Genomic DNA, 20790 nt, shown 5'->3' on the forward strand with positions numbered 1-20790 from the left:
AATAACCAGATGCATTGCAAGCTTGTGAGGACTTGGGCCTAAGTGCGCAGTCACCACTGAGATAGGACATGGGAGAGTCTTCATTAGATATGTTTTTGCCAGGTGATTCTGCATCTGTCCTTGTTAATTAAGATAATACCAAGCTCTCTTTTACATGATTCTGTGCTCCTTTGGCTGCCAGAGTATCTGGCTAGGGGTGGAAACACCAGTGTACTGTGGATAACCATCTTTCTTATTACATGGAACTATGAGGGCCTCACAGAATTATGAGACTGATGGAGTTGTCAGGCCACATGGAATTGTGGGCCCCGCATGGCATTATGGGGCCTCGGAGTTATGCAACTGGTGGAATTGTGAGACTGCATGGAATTATGGGGCTGCATGGAATTATGGGGCCACATAAAACTGTGGGTCTGCATGGAATTGTGGGATTGCATAGAATTGTGGGTCTGTGTGGGATTATGGGACTGCATAGAATTATGGGGCTGCATGGAACTGTGGGTCTGCAAGGAATTATGGGGCTGCATGGAGTTATGGGACTGCACAGAATTATGGGGCTGCATAGAATTGTGGGGCAGAGTGGAATCAAGGAGCTGAAAGAGACAGTGAGGGGTGACTGCTTTCAGGTGTTACTGTTTTTATTTTTAAACACTAAAAAAGAGATCAATGGTATTGCTCTTTCATCAAAACCCAACTAGGAAACAATCCAAAATAAGAGTGCATCACCCAAACAGGTATAATCTTTTAAGACCAAAGGTTCTGGAATCGGGTTGACTCCCCTGCACCATCCATTAATCAGCTGACTGCTCTGGGGGAATGTAGTAAAATAGGGATAGAAGGAATCATGCCTCATCGAGTTTAGTGAGGTGACATATTTAAAAAGCCTTAGAACAGGGCCTTTAAGTACTCAGTGAGCTAGAGCTGAGCTCACTGATACCGTGGAGTGAGAGCAGGCTCATTAAAGGTCAATTGTGAGAGTGTGTGTGAAACTCATGACTGTAAAAGGAAGGTGTGTGCAGCTTTTCTCCCTTGGGGTCATCAGGTCTGCCCCCGAGAACACACCTGCTTATCTAAGTTGCCCTTCCTGGGTCTTGCTCTTTTGTGAAACAGTGAGATGTAGAACCCAGACCTCCAACACTGTTGGCTTTTTAAAAGCCATCATACCCTGCCTGCTTCAGAGGAGCCAGAAGGTGGGAAGCCAGTGGAGGGGCTACAGCTTGTTTTGTTCACCCTGAAGATGACCCAGAGTATAGAAAACAGGGGACAACCAGATTCAGCCTGGTCAGGGGGTCAGGCCTCCAGTCGTCGCTGAGGCTCTTCTGCCTGGGGCTGCATGTTATACTGAGCCCTGGGTTTGGTATTTTGGATGAGCTGTGAACGGATAGAGCATTGATGCAGGGATAAATGAGACAGGCCTGTCACCTAAGCCATATGTATTCTGAGTATGCTGCTGATACCACTTCAGGAGAATGAAGGAGAGCAGTGAGGGGCAGAAGATCTGAGTTCTAGACACCTGTGTACCCCTAGGCCTGAAAAATGGATATGTTGATCCATGCCACTTAGGGGCCCTTGGCTTAAAATTAGCTTCTTGGTCCCTGAATCACATTTTTATCCCCTCTAGTTGTGCAGCTAAATCAGCTTTTAAACTGTCGTTCCAACTAAATAAACTTAAAAAATTTTCCCCCCTATGCTTGCTGGTGCTGCTGCTAAGTTGCTTCAGTCATGTCCCACTCTGTGCGACCCCATAGACGGCAGCCCACCAGGCTCCCCCATCCCTGGGATTCTCCAGGCAAGTACACTGGAGTGGGTTGCCATTTCCTTCTCCAGTGCATGAAAGTGAAAAGTGAAAGTGAAGTCGCTCAGTCGTGTCCGACTCTTAGCGACCCCATGGACTGCAGCCTACCAGGTTCCTCCATCCATGGGATTTTCCAGGCAAGAGTACTGGAGTAGGGTGCCATTGCCTTCTCTGTCCCCTATGCTTAGATCTTGTTAAATGGATGAATTCTGCAAACAGAGAATGGGGACAGCATATCCCAACTGGAAATATGGCATAAGCCAGAAGAGATTGACTAACATTTGTTTCTGCTCCCAGATGGCATGAGTGGTAAAGAACTTGCCAATGCAGAAGACTTTGGCACAGTCCATAGGGTCACAAACAGTCAGAGACTTAGCATGCATGCACGCAACGTTTATTGAGCATTATCCACATGCCAAATACTTTCCATGCGTTATGATCCTGGCAAGGTGGAGACAGTTATTAATCCATTTCTTAGACAGGAACCTGAGTCTCAGTGAGATGTGGTGATTTGCCCAAATCATGTAGCTAATAAGCTTTTAATCATGATGTTTGTTGTTATTTAGTCTCCAAGTTGTGTCCGACTCCTTTTGCGACTCCATGGAAAGACAGGGCTCCTCTAACCCATCAGGCTCCTCTGTCCATGGAATTTTCCAGGCAACAATACTGGAGTGGGTTGCCATTTCCTTCCCCAGGGGAATCTTCCCTACTCAGGGATCGAATCCGAGTCTCATGCATTGGCAGGCAGATTCTTTATCACTGAGCCACCAGGGAAGCTCCCTTTAATTGTGATGCACTATGACATCATATGGTGTGTTCGTTTTCTGTGGGCTGCCATAACAAATGACCACAAACTTGGTGATTAAAACAATAGAAATTGATTCTCTAACAGTTCCAGAGGCTAAAAGTCAGAAATCGAGGTGTGCTCCCTGGGAAGGCTCTGGGGAGGATCCTTCCTTGCTCTTCCAGATTCTGGTATTGCCTGGAGTTCTTTAGCTTGTGGTTGTGTCCTTCCCGTCTCTGCCTCTGTCTTCCCATGGCCTTCTCCTTTATGTCTCTGTTCAAATCTCTCCTTTCTCTTATTTTTAAAACAATTTTATTTATTTTTTGCTGTGCTGGGTTTTTGTTGCTGTGTGGACTATTCTCTAATTGTGGCAAGCAGGGACTACTCTTTGTTGTGGTGCACAGGCTTCTCATTGCAGTTGCTTCTCTTGTTGCGAAGCACAAGCGCTAGGGTACACGGTCTTCAGTAGTTGTGGCTCCAGGCTCCAGAGCACAGGCTCAGTAGTTGTGGCACATGGGCTTAGTTGCTCCGAGGCATGTGGGATAGTCCCAGATCAGGAACCAAACCCTCGACTCCTGCATTGACAGGTGGATTCTTTACCACTGAGCCATCAGGGAAGCCCCCCTCCTTTCTTTGATAAAGACATCAGTCACTGGATGTAGGGTCTACCCTATCCAAAATTACTTCTTGAGACCCCTTAACTAATTACATCTGCTAAGACCCTTTTTCCAAGTAAGGTCACATTCACAGGTACCAGGAATTAGGACTTGAACATATCTTTATTTATTTATTTTTGTCCATACTTCGGGGCTTATGCAGTTCCATGACCCAGGGGTTGAACCTGGGCCCTTGGCAGTGAAAGCACAGAGTCCTAACCACTGGACCACCAGGGAATTCCCTGAACATATCTTCTTGAGAGATGCAGTTCAGCACAGTACAGATGGGTTTTTATAGGCAGGCACAAGAAGAACTAAAGAGCCTCTTGATGAAAGTGAAAGAGGAGAGTGAAAAAGTTGGCTTAAAGCTCAACATTCAGAAAACTAAGATCATGGCATCCGGTCCCATCACTTCATGGCAAATAGATGGGAAACAGTGTCAGACTTTATTTTTTTGGGCTCCAAAATCACTGCAGATGGTGATTGCAGCCATGAAATTAAAAGATGCTTATTCCTTGGCAGGAAAGTTATGACCAACTTAGACAGCATATTAAAAAGCAGAGACATTACTTTGCCAACAAAGGTCCATCTAGTCAAGGTTATGGTTTTTGCAATAGTCATGTATGGATGTGAAGTTGGACTATAAAGAAAGCTGAGCACTAAAGAATTGATGCTTTTGAACTGTGGTGTTGGAGAAGACTGTTGGGAGTCCCTTGGACTGCAAGGAGATCCAAGCAGTCCATCCTAAAGGAGATCAGTCCTGGGTGTTCATTGGAAGGACTGATGTTGAAGCTGAAACTCCAATACTTGGCCACCTGATGCAAAGAGCTGACTCATTTGAAAAGACCCTGATGCTGGGAAAGATTAAAGGCAGGAGGAGAATAGGATGACAGAGGATGAGATGGTTGGATGGCATCACCGACTCAATGGACATGAGTTTGGATAGGCTCTGGGAGTTGGTGATGGACAGGGAGGCCTGGCGTGCTGCAGTTCATGGGGTCGCAAAGAGTCAAGACACGACTGAGCGACTGAACTGAACAAGATGGTTGGGCTGGGGTGGAGGGAGGGATCTTGGGAGACCCAAGGTGCATTGATGCCTGCTTACAGGGGTCCTTACCTGTGGCCAGGAGGGACCCCTGAGACTGCCGAGTTCCCCAACAGCAGCCTGAGCTACTCCATGCCGTGTTGCTCTCCCTCTACAGGCCTGTGGTTAGGGCTTCTTTCCTGATGCTTGCCTCTGCTTTACTGTCACAGTGTTGGTATTTTTAGTCACAGTTATAGATGCAGTTTCTAATTATTAATGCCGCATTCTGGGGAGCATGGGGCCTGAATCCATTGTTGACTAATTAAGCTTTTCGAGAGAAGTTGGCATCAGGAAGAGTGGAAGCCCAGCTTATCCATTGTCTGTGGTTATCTTGTTAGGTCAAAAGCAGGGCAGTTTCTAGCAGAAAGGGCCTGGTGACCCCAGTCTTTCTCTTTCTAGAAACCCGGCCCTGTGGCTTCCTACTAAAAGGCTTGTATGGTATAACCCAAGAGTGCTGGGCTGGTACAGGCACCCAGGCCTCCTCGTCTCTGCTTCTAAGAGCCCCAGGGAGTGTATAAATTCTGGCAGAGCCCAGGGAAGCCAGTGACATGATTCCCTTCAGCGCAATTTATTTCTCAGAGAGAAAATGTCCAATTAGAATAATCTCCTCTTCCTGCAGCCTGTCACATACAAATGAAAACACAATACTTCCCTGAGGGACAGAGCCCAGAGCGCCCCCTGGTGGCCACTGACAGCCACATGTGGAGAGGTATCGCTTCCTTCAGGAAGTGTGTGAGATCCCCGACTGAGGGATACTTGGGGAGGTGTCTATTAATTTTAATTATTATTTATAATTATGTCTTAATTATTAATAATACTTATGACTTCAGTAATAGATTTTTGTAACCAGACATTCCTCTAAAGAGGCCTGCCTCACTTGAATGCTTGTGAGTCACTGACTCCAGCTCTGATAGTGAAATGACAGGAAATCTTGAGACAGTTCAGAAGGAAACTCAAACCAAACCAAGGCAACTATTTTCAATCATACGCAGAGTAGTCTTTGTAAACTGGTCACCCCGTGGCCCAAGCCAGCCCACAGATATATTTGGCTCACAAGTGTTGTTTGTTTTTTATTTTTTTTTAAATTTTCAGTCAGTTGCCAACATTTGAAATTGGAAAGATTTCAAATAAAACTCTGGATCTTTGGTTTCTTCTGAAAATCAGAGATCTAGTGGGGCTTTCATTCCCACAGGAGGTTAGTAGGTTGAAATTAGAAAGCATCTGCTATCTTTAAATAGGGCATGTGATCTCTAGTTTGCCACAGGTGACCACACCACTCTCTGTCTTTCTGGTCCATTTATATTTTTCACTTTACCTGATTGGTTCCTGGAGGCATTTGAGTTTGTCATGCCTAGCCTAGAGTTAAAGGTTGGGATGGGGGGTGGGGGCAGAAAGTCCTGTGGAAGTCCTCTGCCCCGCCCCCTCCCAACCATATGGCCAGATATCTGTACATGTATTCATAACCATATAAGCTTTGGTTACACATGCACTATCTTCCTGAAAAGCTCTTTTTGTGTTAATGATTTTGGGGGGTGGGCAGGAAACATTTTTAGAAAAAACAAACTGATGTATTGTGGAGGAGGGTGTGAAATTCATATGGGTTAGTAAGAACCATGAAATGTCAGCAAAACTTCATGGTTGTGCAGGCCCAATTTGGTCATGGAAGCCTCTTCTGTGATATGGGGGGCACAGACCTCTTCTGTGATTTGGGGGAGCTGTTTGAGATGCTTTGTAAAGGCATTAGTAGTCAAATTAGTTCTCTCTCTTCTTGGCAAAGAACAGGTGACTGTGATTCATTTCTGTATTTGCGAGTTGAATGGTAACTCTAAGCCCAGATTTTCTCCTAGGTGTCTTTTTAATAATGGGGTAGGATCAGCTGGAGAGGTTGCTGCCATGATCTCCTGAGGCTTTACCGCCCAGTGTTACTCTTTTAGGCTTGTCATCAGATGGACCAGGTCAATGCCGGCTTCTGCCCACCTCTCAGCTCTGTGACCTTGAACTATATCAGTGAACCTCTCAAGTTTAGTTTCTGCTTTTGTGAAACAGGGAGAATCAGTCCTACCCCACAGGTAGGAATTTTTTTTTTTCTTTTTTGGCCGCGCTTGCTAGGTCTTTATTGCAGCGTGCAGGTTTCTCTAGTTGTGGCCTGTGGGCCTCGTTGCCCCACGGCGTGTGAGATCTTAGTTCACAGACCAGGGATTGAACCCATATCCCCTGCATAGAAGGTGGATTCTTTACCACTGGACCACCAGGGAAGTCTCCCAGTTGAGATCATTTTAACGTTTAGGGCAAGCACTCAACAAATGTTCCTAAGAATGGTAGTAAAATTACCTCCAGCTTTGTAGCCTCCTATCAGGGTGCAGACATCGCTGCTCCACCCCAGGGCCACACGTTAGGAAGCTGTGGCTTACCCGAGATCCCACAGGTTGTCCTAGATCTTCTGACTCTAAAACTAGTGTCGTCCCAGGCATAACAGCAAAAGTTTAACTGGAGAGGTAGTATGTGCCCAACTTGTACTTTCTAGAAGGTCTTGAATCCATTCCTTTATTTATTAATGGCTGTGCTGGGTCTTTGTCGCTGCAGGGAGCCTTTGTCTAGTTGTGGCGAGAGAGTGCTGCTCTTTGTTGTGGTACGTGGACTTCTCAGTTTGGAGGCTTCCTTGTTGTGGAGCATGGGCTCTAGGCATGCCTCAGGCTCAGCAGTTGTGGTTCGCCAGCTTAGTTACTCCTCAACATGTGGAATCTTCCCCAACCAGGGATCGAACCCATGTTCCCTGCATTGGCAGGCAGATTTCCAACCACTGGACCACCATTCAGGGAAGTCCTGGATCCATTCCTTAGGGAGGGACTGCTTTGCCCCACTTCTTCCTCCCCAGTTAAAAATAGATAAAAATATTTTAAAATATAATAGTTAAAAATATTGTTGTTTAGTTGCAAAGTAGTGTCTGCACTGTTTTGCAGCCCCGTGGACTGTAGCCCACCAGGCTCCTCTGTCCATGGCATTTCCTAGGCAAGAATACTGGAGTGGGTTGCCATGTCCTCCTCCAGGGGATCTTTCTGACCCAGGCATTGAACCCGAGTCCCTTGCTTTGGCGAGTGGATTCTTCACCCCTCAGCCAGTGGTAAAATATACATAACATAAAATTTTAACCATGTTTAAGCATTCAGTTCAGTGACATTAAGTACATTTCCATTGTTGTGCAACCATCACCATCCATAGCCAGAGCTTTTTGATCTTCCTGAACTTAAAACTCTATATCCAGAAAAAAAATTAAAGAAAATCCCCTCCATATCCATTAAACAGTAACTCCCCACTTGTCCCCTCCCCCCACCCATGGCTACCAGCTTTCTACTTTACACTTTTATGAATTTACTGCTTTAGGCACCTCATATTAGTGGCTTCATGTGGTTCTTGTCCTTTTGTGTTTGGCTTATTTCACTGAGCGTAACGTCGTTCAGGTTTATCGTTGTTATAGCATGTGACAGAATTCCCTTCCTTTTTCAGGCTGTATAATATTCCATGGGTTGTATGTTATCCATTTATCCATCCGTGGACACTTGGGTTGTTCCTGCTGTTTGGCTGTTGTGAACAGTGTTACTGTGAACATGGTTCCATTCCCTTTTCAGAGACGGGCTGAATGATGCCAAGGTTAAAGAGCCAAGGTCATCAAGAGCCTCCAGCCCTTCCTGGCTGAGTGCTAGTCAACAGTTCCCTTCCCCCCTTGAGCCCTGCCCTTCTCATCTGCCCTGTGGAAATGGTCGTTCATCCCACAGGGTGGCCAAGAGGATTGGATGAGAGTGTGGACATGCGATGTTTATTATGGTGCCCGCTGCGGAGCAAGACCTCAGGGCCTCTTACTCCCATCCTTTCATTCAACACAATGTGAGGTGCCTGCCCTCCTGATGTGTACATTCTCTCAACCTGGCTGCTTCCACCTACTCCTAGAGGTGGACCAAGGTGGGGAGAGGGCTGTGGAAATGGCCCATTCGGATGCAACTTCTGAGGGGTGCAGTGTCTGTGAAAGCCATAATTTAAAAAATGAAGCTGATAAAAAGTTGATTTGCTTTTTATCATCACCAGGAATTGGCAGCTCTAAACAACGTGAGTGGAAATTCCCTGGCAATCCAGTGGTTAGGACTCTGCGTTTCCATTGCTGGGGTCACGGGTTCTTTATCCTTGATTGGGGAACTAAGATTTGGTGGTGCATCCAAAAAACCCCAAAACAAACAAACAAAAAACAATGTTAGTGGTCAAATACTCCCTCCTCCAGGCACGATCGCTGCCACTGCCCCAGCTTTTGGTTGCCTCTGATGCTCCATGTGAAGTCCATACCGGAGATGAATCGTGTCTGCTTGTTTCCCTTCTGTTGTATTATTTTTTAAATATGCTGCATAGGTGTTAGCAAAATTGGCAGCCTAAGAATCCTGTTTTCCTTTATTGTAACTGTTACTACTGTCTTATTAGCATTTTTAAAATGATTATTTTCTCATCGCTATTGTTTTAAAATTATTTTAAAATTGTTTTAGAAGTGTAATTGTTGATTTGTGTTTTAGAACAGTTTTAGATTTTCAGAAAAATTCTGCACATAATACAGAGTTTCCACATACCCTACACCCTATTTCCCCAAGTTACTAACATCCTACCTTAATATGGTGCATTTGTTACTTCTAATGAAACATTATTGATACATTGTTGTTAAGTGTATAATTTATTCACTTTTCCTCAGTTTTTCCTTGTGTGCTTTCTCTCACCCCTTGGCTGTGATAGTCTCTCAGAGTTTGCTTGTGTGTGTCAACCTTGACAGATTTGAGGTCAGACATTCAGCAGAAAGTCCCTCTTTGGGGATTTGTGGCTTCATTTTTTTAAGATATTTACTGGAGGCTTCCCGTAGGTTAGTCATTGTGTAAGGCTGGGGGATATCGCAGTGAACCAAGACATTTTATAAAAACAGCGTTTATAAATCATTGACGTTGACTGTTGGACTTGGAGAAAGTTGTACGTGCTAAGAATTGAACCCGGAGCCCAAGCCCCTGACCTTGCTGTTGGCCTCCTTCCGTGGGAAGAGGAGGGAGTTATTCAGGCGTGTTTGAGGTAATAAAGCACAGTTTGAAAAATCAGGCAACCAATTGAAAATTAAAGCAGGAAAATCAGGAGAATAAATTAGAAGTGAATTGGATTCTTTCTGGTGAAGACTAGGGAAAGTGAGTTAAAATCATCTTCACCTACATTTATCTTCTGAGCTCTTTTGCACTTCCTGTTAAGTGCTGCTATGCAACTTACTCTGTCCTTGGATGTCTCTGCAGGAGTGTTTTTTGTGCAATCCAAAAATTAGTGGTTGGGGTCAGAATAAACCAGTAACAGTTCCCTGTCCATCCCTCAACACTTTCTTATGGTATGGTGCGGATTCAGCCCCAAATCCCATGTGGATGCATCCCATGACATGGTCATGGGGCAGGAAGTCTGGTGCCGTAGAGCAGGGTTCAAGGCTCTGCCCTCTTGGTCTGGGATGGCATCCAAGTCCTTTGAGCATTTCTGAATCTTGGTTGCCTTACTGGATAGGGATAATTCAGCAGAGTGACATCTTACACCTTGAGGTTCTGCAGTTGGCTGCACACAACACCAAAAGCTGCTAAAGTCAGGATTACCCTGTAAAGCATTGAAACCACCTACAAAGGAGTGACCATGAAGTGCCACGAGGGAGACCTGCACAAAGTCCGGCTGTGTCCATCACAGCCCATTTTTTTCTGCCATCATTTGTCCGTTGACTGAGTACTTATGTTTAGGGACCTTGATGCAAAAAACAAAGACATGTCTTTACACACCAGGATGAGAGGACCTAGGGCGTACTTGCTGACTGGTGAAAAACCAGAGTCAGGGCTCATCGGTGAGACCTCATGTTTGCTTTGTTTGTTTCTCTGAGGACATAGTTGAATTCTTGTACGTTAGAGGATTTATTAGACCGCTGCCCAGCAAGCACCTCCCAGAGGACGGTGTAAGGATTAAAGGAGGCTGGGTCCATGAGAGTCTTTGGTGCTCTGGACAAATGTTTGTTGTCGTATGGTCAGTGAGCAATATGTTCGTGGCAGTCTCAGGGAGGTGGGCGATTTGCTTTTTAAAAACTTTTTTGGAGAAGGGGATGTTTTGTGTTTTACGGAGCCTGGGGAACCCTGGCAACTTGGTTTCTATTGAGCATGTGAGTATTGGTGGAGTCAGGGGGCAGGCAGTGAAGCTGCAGAGAACTTTGTCTTTTGCTGGGTAAGGGCCAGCCTCCACTCCCTTCAGAGACATCTCCTGTACCCTGGGCTAATATGGCTCCTTTGCTTGACTACAGAATGTCCTGAAGGAGCACGCGGAGGACGACCCCAGTCTGGCCATCACTGGGGTCCCCGTAGTCACTTGGCCAAAGAAGACTCCAAAGGTAAGACACAGATCACCCACAGCTGGGAGACCGTATCCACTGCTTTTTCACATCTCCTGTAAGATGAATGTCGGCAGCTTTTCAGGGGGAACTCCAGGGAGAGGCCTCCGAGTCCATATGAATGGTGCTGGTGATTTTTTTTCCTTGCAAGTTTTTGTTTTTCCAAGGGGGATCATTTCCCCTTGCTGTGGAAACTGCAGGCAGTGCCCCTTTGTGGTCACGCAGAAAACTGCAGGGAAATGATACCTCACCTTTGCCTGTCACTAGATGATCTTTCTTCTTTTCCTCCCCTCTCTCCTTGCTTCTCTATCTCCGTCCTTCCTTTGTCCTCCAGCTGCTTCATGGGCTGTTTTCTCCTTTTTTAAAAAAATTTTTATGTATTTGACTGTGTCTGTTTTAGTTGAGGCACGTGGAATCTTTAGTTGCAGCATGTAGTATCTTGTTCCCTCACCAGGGACCAAACCCAGGCCCCCTGCATTGGGAGCAGAGTCTTAGCCACTAGACCACAGTGAAATCCCTGTTTCACCACAGGAAATCTGTTTTCTCCTCTTTTCAAAGTTAAATTTTTTCCTCTTTCTGAATGGATCCTTGGGAATTCCCTGGAAGTCCAGTGGGTAGGACTCTGTGCTTCCACTGCAAGGGACACAGGTTCAATCCCTGGTCAGAGAATTAATATCCTGCATGCCTTGCAGTGTGACCAAAAAACAAAAACCATAGGAAGGGTTGATGCTTACCATGAAAAATCTAATCAAACAGGAATGGACAAGGATGCTGAGAAGAGTAGTAGTACTGTCACTGAGAACTTAGTCATCTACATGCCCTGTTTTATTTAGACTCCCACAATCCAGTGAATAGACTTATGATTTGTTTTACCAATGGGGAAACCGAGGCTTAAAAAGGCGAAGTTACTTGTTAGGTTACTTGGCAGAGCCGAGGATGCAAACATAGGTCTAACTGACGGCAGAGACCTAACTTTCAACCAATACCTGCCCCAGTGTCTTCCGTCCAGAGAAAACCAATAACATCTTGGTGTATCTAGGGTGGGATATATATATGTGAACCCATTCATCTGTCATCAGTCTGTCTTGGCTTCCTCACTTTCTTGAGCAAGTCATATGAGTTCCAAGAGCCTTGCTTCCTCATTTGTAGAAAGGTGTTATACCGGCACCTACTTTGAGTGGTCATTGTGAGGACTAAAAATAACACATGCAGAGTCCATAGGACAAGGGCTGACTCATGGTAAGTTCTCCAAATGTTGGTTGTAAACTAAGCAGCCTTCCTGTTGATGGGTATTTTGCTAATTTCTGATTTTTTACTGTTATAAAAAACACTGAGAGGAACTTTCTAGAACTTTCTCAATCTGTACTGTCCAAAAGGCCATGAGCCATGTGTGGCTATTAAGCACTTTAGATACAGCAAGCTTAAATTAAGAGGTGCTGCCGGTATAATATACATAACAGATTTTAAAGACAATATAAAAAATAACAGTGTACAATACCGCATATATTGATTGCATGTTGAAATTAGGGTTGCCAGATTTGAAAAAGGAAGCTCATTTAAATTTGAACTTCAGATTTTCAGACAATTAAACAGACAGCTTTTTAGTTTAATATGTCCCATATATTACATGGGATATATTTATGCTAAAAAAGTTTTTGTTCTTTTCTGAAATGTAATATGGCTGTATTTTTATTTGCTGAATCTGGCAACCCTCATTGAAATGATCATATTTGTGTGTTAGTCACTCAATTGTGTCCGACTCTTTGTGACCCCATGGACTGTAGCCTGCCAGGCTCCTCTGTCCATGGAATTCTCCAGGCAAGAATACTGGAGTGGGTTGCCATGCCCTCCTCCAGGGAATCTTCCCGTCCCAGGAATCAAACCTGGGTCTCCTGCATTGCAGGCAGATTCTTTACCATCTGTGACCAGGGAAGCCCGATAATCCATTAAACAAAATGGATTATTAATACTCATTTCACCTGTTTCTTTTTATCTTTTAAAGAGTGGCTTCAAGTACTTATGTGGCTCACATTATGTTTCTGTTGGACATTGCTGTTCTGGGTTATCCTGTTAACCTTTTTGATTATCTTTGATTATCTTCCTAAATGTGGACTTGTTAATGGAGAGAAGGCACCCAATTCCTTGTGGGTGTTGAATTCTGATTCTGTCTGAAGCTTAGTGGGAACTGAAGTGGCCATAGGATTGAAAAGGATTTGCCTCCACATCTTCTACCTTTAGCTCCCCGATCTGTGGACATGCGTGGGGTTTCAGAGCTGACTTTCCCCTAAATGGGCAGAAATATAAATGTCATTTGTCGGATCACAGACTGTACTTGCACACATGGCACCTTGAAATAGCCCAGCCAGGCCCCATGGTTGCTTTGAACTTGTAGAGGATACCGTGGCTTTGCCTTGCTGCCGGCTTCCCTCATGGTGGAAGAACTGCTTCGTGGAATGGATTGGCGTTTGTAGAACATGGGCTTCAAAAGGAACCCACTTGGCATTGTTCACTGTAATCTCAGAGTTGATGGAGGTGTTCAGACCAGCCTTTCTGGAGATCACTTCAGGATCATAAATGTGCCCTGTCTTCTGCTTCTAGGCGTTTTTTTTTTTTTTATTCAAACCTCTGCCCCCTTTCCTCTTAAGGTCTGTAAACAAGAAGCTGGCTTCTGGGGGCAGTAGTTCTTATTGAAGTTTCCTCTGGAGGATTGGTTTATAAGCATGGGACTATAATGCATGGCTGGTGTCAACATGGGTCGGAGAAGTTGGAACCCTTAGGCAGGTTGGGAAAGAGTGGGTGGGAGGGAGAAGAGCGAGCCTTTGACATTTAACAATGCTCATGGTAGCAGGCATTTCTTTTTTTTTTTTTAATCTTATAATAAATAAGACTCCCATACTTTATGGTTCTCCCACTTAAAGTGTATAGTTAAATGTTTTTAATATATTGAAAATATTCAGAGTTGTGGAACCATCCCCACAACCACAATCTTCATTTTAGAACATTTTCTTACCCCTTAGAAGAAACTCCATCCACAGTCAGTTCCCCTTCCCCCAACCCCTGGAAACTTTCTGTCTCCATGGATTTGCCTATTCTGGACATTTCATATAAATAGAATTATACAGTATGTGGCCTTTTGTGACTACTTTCACTTAGCAGAATGTTTCCAAGGTTCATCTCCATTGTGCATCTATCAGTATTTTATGCCTTTATAGGGTTGAATAATATTCCATTGTACGGATGGACCACAGTCCGTTTATCTGTTCATCTGTCCAAGGGCATTTGTGCTCTTTCTCCCTTTTGGCTATTGTGATTGATTCCATGAATAATTTATGTACAGGTTTTTATGTGAAGTTATGTTTTCATTTCTCTTGGGTAGAAACCTAGGCATGCAATTGGCTTGCTGCTGCTGCTAAGTTGCTTCAGTCGTGTCCGACTCTGTGTGACCCCATAGAGGGCAGCCCATCAGGCTTCCCCGTCCCTGGGATTCTCCAGGCAAGAACACTGGAGTGGGTTGCCATTTCCTTCTCCAGTGCACGAAAGTGAAAAGTGAAAGTGAAGTTGCTCAGTCGTGTCTGACTCTGTGCGACTCCATAGACAGCAGCCCACCAGGCTCCTCCGTCCACAGGATTTTCCAGGCAAGAGTACTGGAGTGGGTTGCCATTGCCTTCTCCATGCAATTGGCTTGCCAGATGGTAACTCTATGAGGAACTGCCAGACTGTTTCCCAAAGTGGCTACAGCATTTTGTGTTCCCCTCGGCAATTACAAGAGTTCCAATTTCTCCACATCTTCACCCAACACCTATTGCCTATCTTTTTTTTTTCAGTTAAAAAAATTTTTGGCTGCATGTGCCACGCAGCATATGGGATCTTAATTCCCTGACCAGAGATGGAACCCATGCCCCCTGCACTGGAAGCTCAGAATCTTAACCACTGGACACCACGGAAGTCTCATATTGCCTGTCTTTTTCATTAGAGCCATTCGAGTTTTTTTTCCTATGAATTATTTGAAGTTAATTGTATGAGTTTGCAAGGGCCAGCATAACAAAATACCCCAGACTGAGGGGCTGAAATGACAGAAAAATTAATTTTCTCACCTTTATGGAAGCCAGAAGTCTGAGATCAAGATGTCAGTTGGCAGGATTTATTTCTTCTGAGGATTCTCTCCTTGGTTTATAGACGGCCGTTGTCTCTCTGCGTCTTCACATGGTCTTCCTTTTGTGCATGTTCTAATCTCTTCTTATAAGGACACCATTTATACTGGAGAAGGCAATGGCACCTCACTCCAGTACTCTTGCCTGGAAAATCCCATGGACGGAGGAGCCTGGTAGGCTGCAGTCCATGGGGTCGCTAAGAGTCTGACTCGACTGAGCGACTTCACTTTCACTTTTCACTTTCATGCATTGGAGAAGGAAATGGCAACCCACTCCAGTGTTCTTGCCTGGAGAATCCCAGGGACGGGGGAGCCTGGTGGGCTGCCGTCTATGTGGTCGCACAGAGTCGGACACGAATGAAGTGACTTACCTTACCTATTACCTCATTAAAGACCTATCTCTAGGGACTTCCCTGGTGGTACAGTGGTTAAGACTCTACGCTTCCACTGCAGGGGACCCTGTTCCATCCCTGGCCAGGGAACTAGATCCTGCATGCTGCAATTAAAAAAAAAAATGCATGGTGCAATGAAAGAGTGAAGATCCCTTGTGCTGTAACTAAGACCTGGTGCAGCCAAATTAAAAAAAAAAAAGACCTATTTTCAAACACAGTCACATTCTGAAGTGCTGGGGGTCAGACTTCAACATATGGATTTGAGGAGGACACAGTTTAGTCCATAACATGTATTACACATTATACAAAAAGGAATAAATCATATAATAATGAATATCATGATTCCCCCTTCAACTGTAGAAATAAATTATCTCCGGTATAACCAAACCCCCGTGTATTCCTTCTAAATGTATGCAACAGTTCTGAGGTCTTATTGAATTCTTACAATGAGGCTGGGAGGATGGGATTATCTTCATGAGGCAGCTGAAACTGGAGGTTCAGAGAGGTATGCTGGTAAGTCTGAGGCCACCCAGCTTATGAATCTAAGGTGTTCATCCCCAGATTTGTCCCTGCGCCTGAGGAACTCTCTCAGACGTGGCGGAGGGCAGGGGGAGGGGCGGCCGGGTGCCGTATTTATGCGTTTCCTGGCTGGTGGGGTTAAGAAGTTAACAGGAAAGGAAGAAGTAAGTGCACGACTGACTGCCTGGGCCGCCCAGGTCTCTCGATTCCCAGGTTTGCAGTCCGCTTCCTCCCAATTTGATGCAGGTTGGCTTGAAAGATCAAGGGTGCTCATTGAGGCTGTCAGGATGCGAAGTCAGGAGCGGTCCGGGTCTGTCTCAGGTTACTTAAATAATTAATGCTAAATGATGATTAGCAAGAAATGCTTTGATCTCCCACCTTGCCTCCTGGAGAACAAAGTCCCTTTCTGGAACTGATTAGGTGCCATGAGGTCATTTCTGATGTGGCGTCTTTCAAATCAGAGATGCTACTGAATCACCCTTGGTCACAGTCCCCCAACCCCCACTCCACTCCATTGGCTGTTTTCACCAGTGGTGATGGATTTGTTTTGATCCGTCTATACTCTGGCCACTTCCTTTTATGACCAAGTGGTAAGATTTGGAGCGGGGGTGGGGTTGTCTGTGACCTTAGAGCCAAACTGAGGGAACTGAACTACTTTGAGGCCCGACTTCTGACCTCAGCCTTATTAGTGTGTTGACCTCCCTCACAGCAGCCAGACGCTTCTACCGGGCCAGGCTGCAGGTTGGTTCCCAGAAAAGGAAACCGAGGAAGGAGGTGAGAGGAAGCCACGGTTTTCCTGGAAAGAGAACAGGTTGATGCATCTGCTTCTTAATCTCTAGTGGCCAAACCAGGCTGCCTCTTGAATTTCAATTATTGTCAATTTTTCTGGAGTGGAGGAGCAGAGAGGCTGCAGAGTGTACCAAGAACCCTGACAGCGACATGGGGACAGCCCTCTACAGCAGTTAGTGGATCAGCTTCCTTACGGGGACGTCACCGGAACCACGGGAGGAAGACAGACACACACACAGCTGACATCTGTGTCATGCTTTAGTTCTGCTCTTCCCCTTCCTCCATACTTGGGCATTTAGATCTGGGAGGCCTGATAAATCTGGGGTCCCCCCGGAGCATCACACACAGCCTCTCCCTGAAGGATAGTCACCTAAGTCATTAAAAGAGGCCCCCATGTTCCCCCTCCTGTTCCCACTGCCCTGCTCCCAGCTCCTGTCTCCCCCAAGTAATTAAGTTGATGGTGTACAGTTGAGGAGGAGGATAATGCCTGCCATTTATTGTTGCCTGCTCAGGGCCAGATCATTTCCTATAAAGGCCGTGTGGCCTCATGAGGACCCATGCTCAGGCTGGTGACATCTGCTTTACCTGGGAAATGTTTTTTTTTTTTTTCTAAGTTGTTTCCTGGGCTCCCCTGAGACACTCTTATTCATTAGGTGTTGATGGGGCCTAGGAATCTGCACTTGTTAAATGCTTCACAGGTAATTCTCATGCACAATGAGGCTGAGCTCTGGAGTCAGGTGCATCTGGACTCCTGGCTCTGCCAGTTACTAACTGTGTGGTCATGGGACAGTCTGAGCCTTAGTTTACTCACCTATGGAAAGGGCTCATAGCGCTTTCCTACAAGGTTGCTGTGAGGGGCTGTCTGCAGAATGCCTCTATAGTAGCCCTTCATCCGGAGAAGGCAATGGTACACCACTCCAGTACTCTTGCCTGGAAAATCCCATGGACAGAGGAGGCTGGTAGGCTGCAGTCCATGGGGTCGCTAAGAGTCTGACTCGACTGAGCGACTTTACTTTCACTTTTCACTTTCACGCATTGGAGAAGGAAATGGCAACCCACTCCAGTATTCTTGCCTGGAGAATCCCAGGGACGGGGGAGCCTGGTGGGCTGCCATCTCTGGGGTCGCACAGAGTCGGACGCGACTGAAGCGACTTAGCAGCAGTAGCAGCAGCCCTTCCATCAGTGATAGCAATTAGGCTTTTTCATAGTTCTGTTAGTAAATAATAATCCCGAATCTGCCCATCTAGAAGGCAGAAATAGAAGACACTGGAGGCGGAGCTGGGTCAGAAGCAGGTGATTAGTTTAGAGACATTCCCCATCTCTACATGATTACTGGCTGATGCAAAAACTCAGTCTCAGGCAAGGCCCTGAATGGCTCAATTTCGCAGAGGTGGTCACAGCTGGCATTTCCCTAAAGGGGGCTGGTTTAAGAAACTGGTTCTTTATGCCTTCTGCACTCCACTGGAGGGAGGAACCCTAGGCCTGTGAGCAGAAGGGTAACTTGTCTTAGAATGTTCGTGAGAGCAGCCTTGGAGATCAGGAACAGGCAGCGGGGAGACCAGCAGCAGGGGCTGTAGGGCGGAGAGGCACAATCCAGGACCCCCACCTAGAGTCCCCAGGGCTTCCCTAAGTGACAGCTAAGTCATCTGTGGAGTTTGGAGGCCAGCAGGTTCCCAGGAGCACAGACAGTAAAAACCCCTGATCACAGAATACCCACAAGAGATGGTCTGCTCATTCTGGATAATGTTGCCTCCAACATCAGCAAGAGAAAAATCCCATTGATGGTCAAAGAACGCCACCGTTTCTTAGAAGCTGGGACCCCAGGTCTCTGACCAGATATATGATCTCTGATTCCAGAATCCGTAATCTCTGAACCATATGACTGGGATCCTATCAGAGCCCCCTGCCTTTTTCAGTCGAACCCAACGATGCTCTGTAAATTGAGCCTCTGTTCAACTCCCCTCCGTGACCTGGTGGGAGGGTGCCAGGATGCCATTTCATTTCCTGCTAAGATCCTGACTGATAGACAGACTTCCCGTTTTCTCCTTCTGCTGGACATCCACATTCTACTCTGCATTTTTTAGAATTTTATTTATTTTTGGCTGTGTTGGGTCTCTCTAGTTGTGGTGAGCAGGACGACTGTTTGTTGCAGAGCACGGGCTCCAGGCTCAAGGACTCAGTAGCTGTGGTACATGGGCCTAGTTGCCCCCAGGCATGTTCGATCTTCTTGGACTAGGGAACCCATGTCCCCTGCAATTTCAAGGCCGACTCTTAACCACCAGGGAAGTCCCTATACTCTGCATTTTGCTGCATATCTGTCTTAAGCTTCCATTAGCTTCTTGAGACTGGAGCTCATCTTATTAATTTTTTTCTCATCCTTTTTTGTATCCTGTCATGCAAGATTGGTCCCAGAAAATGTTCAGTGAATGAATGAACTTGATAGCAAGGTTTCCCCAGAGCTTCTAGAAGATGAAGTTGTACTCAGTCAGTTCAGTCTCCTTGCTGTCTTTTACCTGCTCTCCAGATGCCTCAGAGTCATCACTAGTGAAAGTAAGCCTCTCTCCTTACTTTAATTTGTGTGTCCCAGTTGCAGGCAGTAAAAGAATGGTGAATAGAAGAGCACTATGAAAGGCTGTTGGTCTTCCCTGGACCCTTTTGTCCCTCACATTTAAGCATCTCCCTTCATCCTCTTGGACTTAAAAAGATCTTATCTCTCACCTGGAACTTTTCAGCTATCAACTGTATCATTTTATTGAAACTTTAAGACAGTGATCAGCTGAAATAACCTGTAATTAAAGTCTGCAGCCCAGGATTTCTTTCTTAGTCTGATAACCTGCTTGGCTGCTTGTGTTAATAATGCCAAAGACAAATTCTTGGAAAGCAATCGAGATACCCAGGGCTTTCCTGCCTTTGGTGGAGTAATTAGAAGGCCTGGCTGGCACTGTAAGTGATTGCTTGCCATTATCATGGTTTTATTTCTAGAACAGTGCTCTATCCTTCAGGCTTTTCCTTTTTTTTTTTTTATCAAATGGCATTGTATATTTCCTGTTTCAAAGGAGGATACTTGATCATTGACGTTGGAAGTAAGTTGTGACAGCCCTCCCCACCCCAACCCCTGCGTGTCTAATCTGGCTTTATCAGGAAGATGGATGTGTGTGCAACCAAGTGATGTTGTCAGATAGTCTGCTCCCCAAATGTAGGTGATCTAGAGAAAAAAGGGGCACAGTTAAGTGAATACAGGTGAAATATTTGCTTTATTTAAGTTTGCTTCCTGTTACAAAAAGGGGAAGAGGAAGTCCATTTGTTGGGACAAGGGGAACTTTAATTATATACAAAGAAAATAGGTAGAAAGTGAAAGCTCTGGTAAAACCTGCTCTAAGTCACTCACCTTCTTCAATGAATGTAAATGACTAAACAGCAAAGCATGTTGCAGGAATTCAGAGATAATCTCCCTTAAAAGAATGATTTTGGGAGGGAGTATTTAAATTCATTTCTCTCTTAGTTAATATTTATGGGACAAGATGGCAGGAAGGGTTGTGTTGGGGACTGCTCTGGGGAAACTTGTTGGTTTGAGTGTACCCAGTTGATTGATTCTTCTCGGGGAGGGTGTTCTTTTATTTCTTTTTACTTATTAGTTTATTTTTTAAAATTGAAGTATAATTGATTTACAATGTTGTGTTCACTTCTGGTGTACAACAGAGTGATTCATTTTTGTATAGTAAATATTACACATTTTTCAGATTCTTTTCCATTATAGGTTATTGCATGATATTGAATATAGTTCCCTATGCTATACAGTAGGACTTGTTGTTTACTTATATATAGTAGTTTGTATCTGCTAATTCGTAATTCCTAATCTACCTCTCCCCACTCCTTTCCCCTTTGGCAACCATAAGATTTTCTATGTCTGTGAGTCTGTTTTGTAAATATGTGCACTTGTACCATGTTTTACGTTCCACATATAAGTGATATCAGATGAATTTTGTCTCTCTCTGACTTTCTTCCCTTAGTATAGTAATCTCTAGGTCCATCTTTTTATTTTATCTTTTATCACATTTCCTTAAATTGTGGGAAAGAGACAGCATAAAATTGACTATGTTAGCTATTTTGGGGTGTACTTGAGTGGCATTTTGAGTGTATTTTGGGTGGCATTGAGTACATTCACATTGTTGTTAACCATCACCACCATCCGTCTCCAGAACT

The 20790-nt window shown here is 45.1% G+C and overlaps 1 protein-coding gene across 11 annotated transcripts in view; it reads left to right on the top strand.

The window, feature by feature from the left end:
- KDM2B (lysine demethylase 2B) overlaps window positions 1-20790 on the top strand; it is a 118719-nt gene that overhangs the window by 63318 nt on the left and 34611 nt on the right. For all 11 annotated transcript variants that reach the window (XM_086347619.1, XM_086347616.1, XM_086347618.1 and 8 more), the window contains one exon: window positions 10651-10737. In XM_086347619.1, the coding sequence (XP_086203745.1) occupies window positions 10651-10737 (87 nt within the window). The remainder of the gene's footprint in view (window positions 1-10650; window positions 10738-20790) is intronic.

Source organism: Bos grunniens, chromosome 17 (assembly GCF_055505025.1).
Source record: "Bos grunniens cultivar Pamir isolate PY7600 chromosome 17, Bosgru_T2T1.0, whole genome shotgun sequence".
In the NCBI taxonomy this organism is placed as follows: domain Eukaryota; kingdom Metazoa; phylum Chordata; class Mammalia; order Artiodactyla; family Bovidae; genus Bos; species Bos grunniens.